The following is an 8,606-nucleotide window of genomic DNA, read 5'->3' as shown; positions in this document are numbered from 1 at the left end:
CTGCGACTGAGGAAGCCTCAGCAGCAACACCATCAGCTGGAGCTCCCGAGGAGGAGATCGGAACTGTCTAAAGTCCCGAAGTGGAAGACAGAGTGACCTGAAGTCCTGAGGACTTCGGATCCTGAGGAGGCTCCTCCTCATCCTCCAAATCAGGTACACGAACAATCTTCCCATCCACCACTATATTATCTGTGCTAAAGAGGGACAGATCAAGGTCGGGAGCCAAGACCTTAACTTGGGCTTCAAGATTCTCGAACATCTCATCCATACCCAAGGCAGTTGTCTCCTGGAACTCAGCCAACTCCTCTTTCAACTTCTCTAGCACTTCTTCACGGGCCAACCTCTCCCCGAAAATCCGAGTATAACTTTCTTGATATTTTTTTATTTTCTCCTCGGCCAAGGCAGCAGTTGCTTCCAACTTGTTCACCCTCTCCCGAGCTCTCTCCAAGTCGGCCTTCAAGGTCTCCTTCTCTTTCTCCAACTCCACTTTGATCTCATTTAGCCTCTGCACGTCGGCTCGGGCAACCACCAGAGCCCCAGTAGTAGCTTGAATGGGAGAGCTCTTTAGCTCCCTGAAAAGTTGAGAGCACACTCCCACAAGGCAAAGTCCCCCGCGAGCAAGAGTCTGGCGATGGTTCTGGATGCCACATCATCCATGCTCACACGATGATGAGGGACAAGGTTCTCTTCTCTCCAAGCCAGAGCATCAAAATTTTTTGTGTAAGTGCTCTCTTCTTCATCAAGTTTCTATTTTTTGGGAGGTGGCTCAGTGGACAAAGGAGGTGAAAGGGTGGAGTCTGAAGAGATAAGACGGGAGAAGATGTAGGGATAATAACTTTCAGATCAGAAGGATCCAAACCCAACGTCTTCCTAGGCGAAGATTGGGTTATCTTTCCGCAAAAGCTTCATGGTAGACATACGAGCCATACCCTCTGCAAAAACAAAACAGGGCACAAATACCTCTTTGTGTACAAATGGGGATCTTGGCCCCAAGTACCCAGAATGAAGTCTACGACACCCCTTTCTAAATCATCTAAATCGGACAGTTCGCACCTAACAATCTCAAGGGTGTCCTGTCAGTATAAAGGAAACAAGGGTTCTTGGTTCTCGAATAAGAAGAAAGGTTGGACACCTACAGAACTCTTGACCTTAAAAAGTGGTTTTTGAAGTCATGAAAAGAGTCGTCAAAGATAGAAAAAACCTTCTAACCTTGAACAGCTCGAAAAGATATCTATCCTGACTTCTTGGTGGAGCTGTACGATTTGGTGGCCACAAAAAAGTAAAAGAAAACATTCAAAGTATGCTGAATGTCCAATTTTCGACATAAGAGTTGAAATATTTTCATGAAATCCCAAGAGTTCGGGTGTAGTTGAGAAGGGGCAAGGTTAAAAGATCGCAACACCTCTATCTCAAAGTCGGAGAAAGGAAGTCGGACACCTAGCCTAGTGAAAAAGCAATTATATGCGTAAAAGAAAGGGTATTCGGACTCAACTATAGGATCGGGTGGTTCTAAAACATAGCTCCTCTCATCCTCCTTATTCTAACAAATACTATGGTGTCTACGAAACGTATCACAGTACTCTTTATCGATTACCGAGACACAAGCTAAAAAAATTCTATCTACCTAAACCCAAAGAGCAGGGGGAATCTTAGTTGACATGTTCAAGATAACTTTGCGAGACATAAACGCTACACCTACAAACAAAAAGTAAAGAAGACCATTACTACAAGAAGTCGGAACTCGTACAAAAAAGGTCGGACAAACAGGGAAAATTAAAAAAGAAACTACTTCTTTCAAAAGGCTTATTTCAAACAGTTAAATGGCGTTTCTCCCATACAATGTCCTCGCATCGAAGCAACACCATTTGAGGCAACGCAATACATATATCAACAGAATTACAGCCACAGCCATACACAAAAGAAAGCTCGAAAAAAGAGCCTTTTAAAAATCTTTTCTAAGAAACATATTTCACTCAAACAGCGCAAAAAGCAAAAACTTCCCTTAAAGGAAAGGAGGCTACAACAGCAAAAGGAGAAAGCTCAGAAGAAGAAAACCAAACCCAAGCAAAATAAGAATTCAAGAGAAAAGAGAAGACGAAACCAACCTTGAAGAAGATTGCGAAAAGGGAAAAGCATGTCTAAACAGCAAGTGCCACGAACGTTCCTCTCTTCAAAACGACAAAAGCGGAAATGCCACAGAAGTCCACGAAAGAAAATCTTGAAAGCAAAACAGAAGTGGATGAATCACACAGGCACAGGAAAAACAAAGCGGTTCTTTTAGAAAACAGAGAAAGGGGGAAAAGAGGAACTGATGAAGACTCTTTATAAGAAACAATGAAGCCAAAACAGCTCCAAATAACTCCTTTACTCCTCATTAAAACGTGCACGGAACCCAAGGAACAATTGCCGCGCAAACGTTCGCTCAACAGTAAAAGCCTCAACGTTTAAAAAATTCAAATAAATCGGACATCCCCGACAAACTAGGCCCGACGTCCACAACAGAAGTCGCAAAATGCTCGATCCCGACCTCTACAAAGGAACGGAGTTAAGCAAGGGCACTGTTCATACTCTGGCCCAAATAGATAAAAGCCAGGCCCAATAAAGATAAAAGACCCACCAATAAAGGTGGACCTCACCATAAACCCGACCTCTTTAAAGAGGTCGGACAAAAACACAAAGGTCCAGTCCTGCTTGATTAAACAAGTAACTGCCTCCTTAAATCTCTCCAACTACTTCTACTTCTAAAAGGTAGATCCCAACAAACTCCCAAGATAAAGGGAACGCTTACCTATAAAAAAAGATAGATATACTCCAATAAAGGTGGTTATCTACTCTACTATAAATACACTGGCACCCCCAAGTATAACTCATATTCTAATCTACTAAAAACCTGTTCAAAGCCCTTGCTAACTTAACCATTGGAGTCTCTTACAGGTACCACCTCCCACCTCCTCACGAGGAACTCGGACAGACGGCACATCCGCATATCAAGTCGGACGCTGCCACACAAAGAGATCTAGACCTCACGTTCAGACCCAAACCAACGTTTTAGGTAGTCTTCAGAATAGTAGTGAAATGTAATTCAAATTCGATATATAGAAGGTATGCATGTAAATCAAATTAGGGGCATAGATTTACATTGGAACCACGTTATATATAAATCGAACTGCTTTGTTTCAATTTACTATGACTGATCATAGGCTAAATCGACAATGTCTGTATCGATTTACTATGGGTAAGCTCAAAACCATGTGCTCCCCTGGTAAATCGAAGCTGCTTGTATCGATTTACATTCAAACATACTAAATCGACATGCGCTCATTCGATTTATATAGTTATATGCATAGAGACATGCATGTAATGTTTTTTCATTTGAGTGTTTTACCCAATTATTAAAGTATAAAGGCAATCCAATTTTGTTTTTATATATTTTTAAATTAAAATAGAAAATAACATTGCCGTTTTGTTTTTTATTTTTTTAAATTTTGAAAATAAAAAACAGCGTTATCGTTTTGTTATTTTAGAATTTAAAAGAATTATTGCGGTACCCCACAATTTAGTACAATATATCATTTTGGAAGATAACACCTAACTGAACTCAATATTTAAAAAAAATAGTTGATACTTTTTGAACAATATAGATTTTTTTTAAAAATTTTTTACAAATTCACAGACCTATCTAAAAATTTTTAGAATTTAATAAATTTTTAACAGTACATCGTTTGCATAATTTATTTTTATTTTTTTTAATCTTTCATTTGAGAAAAATAAAATAGATCCTATCTTAGGGTTTTGCTGAAATAAACGGCACCGTTTCCTTCATTCTTACAATCTTACCTCTTTCATATTTCTGGCTTTTGTTTCGTTCAATCAACGATTGGCACCTCACCTTCTTCACCAGCGCGCCTAGTCTCCTTTGATCTCTGTTCTTCCATTTCCATTCGCCCTTTCTACTCTCCAAGGTTTCTTGCTCTCTTCTCTCTTTCAACTTCTTCTTCACATGTTTGCTCTTACTTTCTCTTTGTTTCTTATTCCTACTATGTTATCATTCTACTAGATCCTTTTTCTTTTCTTTCTTTAATGAATCAGTGCTTTGAATATCTGAAACCCAATGGCTTAAAGTTTCCCCCTTTGTTGTTCTTGAATACTCATTTTGGTGCTTCAACAATATTCCATGTAGCATGCCCATTTCTTGATATGTGAACATGTATTGATTCAGTAGAAGAAACCATGTGACATGTACTTGATTGTTGATCTTATATTTCGTACCTTCCTTGTGATTTCAAGTACTCAGGTTTTGCTTTCTTCTTGCAGCTGTAGTTCTGGAACCAGCATTTTCCAACTATGGCGCTTCATGGAACCATATTCATCAATGTGAGCTACCATTTTTCTTTTTTCACTTATATCAAAATTTCCGAAAATATATATAGAATTGAGAGGTTCTATGATGTAACATGTAAGTTTCCAGATGAATTTTAACAGATAAGATCAGTAGCGATGAATTGAACATTAAATTGAATTTTCATGATTGATTGAAGATTGAATTAAACTGCTTAGGGTTTAGGCCCTAAACCCTAAATTAAACTGAATGAACAGGAACTTTTGGCAAAATTTAAGCATCTTCAATGATATGGGCCATTTGACCTTTTTAAATTAAGAGGGCCTTCTGTGAATATTGTTGAAGAAAATTTGAATGATAAGTTGCTGTGGATTGAGCATAAAGTCACATTTTCCCCTCATCCCCTGAAATTATTATAATTTTGTCATCTTTTTCAATTTTAAGAAAAAAAAAATTCTTGTTTCATAACGCTTGATTTGTAATTTTGTATGCAGGGTCTTTCTTCTAATACAATCAAGGAATTTAATTTCTTACCGGGTTCATTCATCAATAACTTTCAGAAGCTTCATTATGTTTCTCTTCCTTCCTCTAATCCAGTTAGATTAGTTTTTGGCAAAAGTTTTGGAAGAAGTGACCAACTGTGTCTTCTGCCTGCCACTCAATGGCCAAACTTGCAAAAGCAAGGATACAGTAAGTATCTTTGCTTGAAACCTTATAGTTAAGAATTTATTGCTTATGCATTGATAGTTTAGAAGAGTTTTACGCAATCATCTAATTAGCGTTTATATGACCTAAAAAAGGGTTTTACGCAATTATCCAATTAGCGTTTATAAGACCTTTTAGGTGGTGAAGTGGCAACAAATGATTGTATATCTACATAAAACTTTTTTTAAAAGTGAAAATGAGAATTGGTGGGACATTTTTTTTTTGGATAATATCATGATTAGTGCGTAGTCTCTATGTTGTTGACTAGTGTCTTTTTGGTTATATCTTGACTTTGATTGAGTTCAGATTTCTGTGTCTACAACCCCAAGTTTCTTTAGTCCTTGTTTTGCAGATTGTAGTTACGCATTAATATGTGCCTGTGTTTTCTATCAGGGAGGCAACAAAGAGTCAAAAGTGAAGACTCAGAGAGCATCTTGAGTAGTGAGAACATCGCATTGGATGAACAGACTTTGGAGGAGGAGTTACGGAATGCCATTGCGGAAGAGAACTATGCTAAAGCAGCAAAAATAAGGGATACGCTCAAAAATCTCCAAAAAGATAGCAAGACAACAATATTCGGCATAAACAGCCGGTTTTATGAGTCGTTCAGAAATGGGGACCTGGCAGCAATGCAAGCCCTGTGGTCGAAGAAAGACGAGGTGTGCTGTGTTCACCCTGGTTTAAAAGGGATATCTGGTTATGATGATGTTATTGAGAGCTGGAATTTGGTTTGGGCAAACTATGAATTTCCACTAGAAATTAGGCTAGAAGACATCAAGGTTCATGCTAGAGGGGATATGGGGTATGTTACTTGCATGGAATTTGTCAAGACAAAAGGAGGAAGATGGGGAGGGCAATTTGTAACCAATGTGTTCGAGAAGATTGATGGCCAGTGGTATATTTGTATCCATCATGCTTCCCCAATAGACTTATGAATGAATACTTGGATGTAGATATGAAGTTGCCTTTGTTCCCTTCATATATAGTTAACATCACACTTTCTAATTTTCTATGACTCTATCAATTTCTGTTTTGGGTTGTGCTGAAAGCTTCAAGTCTTCAACCATCTCCAAAATGTCGATTATAAGTTTTATAACTTCACTGCTCAAATACAAATAAATTTGTTAAGTTGTCCCTAGTCTTTAATACAAATAATGTTCATGCATAGGATGGAGTTAAACAAATAAATAATAATGTATGATAAGTATTTGCTTTATTTATAAGCTCTTACACCTCATGTTATAAGTTTCATTGTCGCAGAATATTTCTCTGACGTATTTCTGCAAATTTGAGATACAATTTTACGTTGCGGGTTATAAACTTATATTGCTCTCATTGCATATCATGAATGGAATGAAATGAAATGAACCACCTTATGCAAAAAATCAACATAATTTGTGATTCAACAAATACTTCTTACTTTGATTTATCCTCACTCATGGCAGTAGAATATCTGACTGAGGGTATGTTTATTTGGGGGCTAAAAATGTGATTAAAATTTTCATAAGTGAATTTATATGTTGATTTATACATCAAATACATAAAACTTCCCCGGACAATTTCACTTCCAAGCATATAAGACTGCTTTTGTAGTTCATACTGCAGAGGATAAACCCTACTGGTTTCATTTATTGAAGGTTTGCTTTGTACAAAGATGCTGATGTTGCAGCGGTTTCTTTTGTACAATGAATAAAAAGAGCACAATGAGCATAACCATATCTGCAACAACATGTTCTCTGGTGAAAGGACTAATGCTATACCAGATTGCATGTATGAAAAGGGTGGAAAGAAAAAAGTTTGGAGGGGCTAGAGAAATGTGTTTAAGTGCATTAAATTGCTACTCTTCTCAGCTACTTGTAGATCATTAAAAGCTAACTATAAACCGGGAGAAAAAATAGATAAATAAAAAAAGAAAAAACCCTCATCAAATCAAACTCTTCCTACAGGAGAGAGTGGTGGAATTGGAGTGTACTTTAAGGGTGCTTTTCCTTGAGGCCTGTTGTTGTTCTTGGAACTAGGTTCCTTAAGGTTATCTTCAAGCATGCTACCCATTTCCAAAAAGCTTGGAAATTTCTGGCAGCTCAAAACGGCGACAGCGATGAAGAATGCCTGTAAATAAGTGACTGATGAATGGAACTCAACCGAGTAGAATCCATCCTTCAACGGTGACAAGGCGAAAATGGGTGTGTCTTGCTTATCTCCTTCCTGAGAGTTATGACAGGTATGCTATGAGAAATTGTTATCTAGTACAACAATCCAGATCATAATATAGAAAAATTTTCTTGGTTCACTTTGAAATATATACATATATCATCCTTGGATTTCAAAGTGCCATTTATTTAAAAAGTTATATCTTTATTCCCCAGTCTCCGCACATTCCAAGTACAATAAACAATGAAACATCTACACTCTAAATTTGTTACTAAATAAGAGAATGTTGACCAGCAGTTTTGTAATCAATTCTTGATTTTACGCCTTTTTTCTTTTTAATTAGTGTGACAATAACTAAATTGACATATATAAGAAGTGTGGAAGCTGTACCTCGGCATAAAGTTGAAAACGGTCATGGAAAGGTTTTGGAAATTTCGGAACGTCTGAACTTTGCTGCTTCTGGTTAGAGAGGACAAGCAGTTTGCAACCAATGTCCCAACCCCCACAATCACATGAACCACCAGTTCTCCACCGAAATATCAATGGTGACGGTTCACCTTTGTTTGGTGATCCATGAACACCACCTGGGAGTATAACTTTGGTGGTACACACGTCATTTTCTCCTGAACTGCTGCACAAGCATCTTTCATTGGACAAGCACCTTAAGCATCCATGCTTCAGCAAATCAGTATCACTATGCATTGCTTCATTGCTCGTGTTTTCCCAAGGTGTCTCAATGACAACGGCCGCAATCTCGCTGCTCTGAACGAGCTTCGGCTGTCCATGTTCCGTCTGGGCGATGAGGACATATTCTTTAACCATTCGCTGCCTGTTAGAGTTCTGATCGATTGGCTTGGTGATTTTAGAGCTGGAAAACTTCATCTGAGCAATGCAATTGTAGGCATAACCGGAGCTTTTTCCTTTGCTACCATGACTCATCCATCCAACGCTCTTTTTCTTGATTTCATTGACGAGGTAGAATGTAAAATATGCGTCCCAAACATCCTTCTCCAGTGGTGACAAACTTCTCCTGGTAGCAGCAAAAATATTTTTCTCATTGTTGAGCACAAATTTAAACAGAGGTAGTCCATTTTTCATTGTAAGCTGCAAAAGGCCATGAACCATTGATCCCTTGCTTCTTTCAGAAGGCTGTAGTTCATCAACTCTTAATGCCGCGAAGCTAACTGAATTCATGCTTCCCTTTTGTGTCTGACTGCTTTCAGCAGAATGGTGTATACTTGATGCCTTGTGCCTCAGTATAGGATCTAATAACCTCCGCAAGGGGCTAGGGTTGGTCCGGGTACTACTTGCCTTCTCTTTGCCAGGATTATCCCAACGAATGGAACATTCAGGCGTGACTGGACCAGACTTCGCACCAACATAATTAGCACTAGATCGTGGAAGTGTAGGG

At 38.3% G+C, this 8,606-nt stretch overlaps 2 protein-coding genes across 3 annotated transcripts in view; one reads left to right on the top strand and one right to left on the bottom strand.

Moving 5' to 3' along the window:
- On the top strand, positions 3,814-6,110 carry LOC107625648 (F-box protein SKIP8). Its single transcript, XM_016328344.2, has 4 exons — positions 3,814-3,962; positions 4,315-4,374; positions 4,834-5,029; positions 5,438-6,110. Exons 2-4 carry the CDS (start codon positions 4,345-4,347, stop codon positions 5,977-5,979), a joined length of 768 nt encoding a protein of 255 aa, XP_016183830.1. The 5' UTR covers positions 3,814-3,962; positions 4,315-4,344; the 3' UTR covers positions 5,980-6,110.
- LOC107625647 overlaps positions 6,630-8,606 on the bottom strand; it is a 4,999-nt gene continuing 3,022 nt past the window's right edge. For both annotated transcript variants that reach the window (XM_016328340.2, XM_016328342.2), the window contains exons 2-3: positions 7,586-8,606; positions 6,630-7,249 (exon numbers count right to left, since the gene is read on the bottom strand). The exon at positions 7,586-8,606 is cut by the window's right edge and continues 1,579 nt beyond it. In XM_016328340.2, coding sequence (XP_016183826.1) covers positions 6,974-7,249; positions 7,586-8,606 — 1,297 coding nt within the window. In that variant the 3' untranslated portion in view covers positions 6,630-6,973. The remainder of the gene's footprint in view (positions 7,250-7,585) is intronic.

This window comes from Arachis ipaensis, chromosome B02 (assembly GCF_000816755.2).
Source record: "Arachis ipaensis cultivar K30076 chromosome B02, Araip1.1, whole genome shotgun sequence".
In the NCBI taxonomy this organism is placed as follows: Eukaryota; Viridiplantae; Streptophyta; class Magnoliopsida; order Fabales; family Fabaceae; genus Arachis; species Arachis ipaensis.
This window is presented reverse-complemented; position numbering and strand designations above follow the sequence as displayed.

What these genes read in the sequence shown, in the direction of transcription:
- LOC107625648 (XM_016328344.2), top strand. Translation starts at nt 4,345, where the DNA reads ATGGCGCTTCATGGAACCATATTCATCAAT. An exon ending in ATGGAACCATATTCATCAAT is followed by an intron (nt 4,375 to 4,833) that starts GTGAGCTACCAT and finishes TTTTGTATGCAG; the next exon opens with GGTCTTTCTTCTAATACAAT. An exon ending in CTTGCAAAAGCAAGGATACA is followed by an intron (nt 5,030 to 5,437) that starts GTAAGTATCTTT and finishes GTTTTCTATCAG; the next exon opens with GGAGGCAACAAAGAGTCAAA.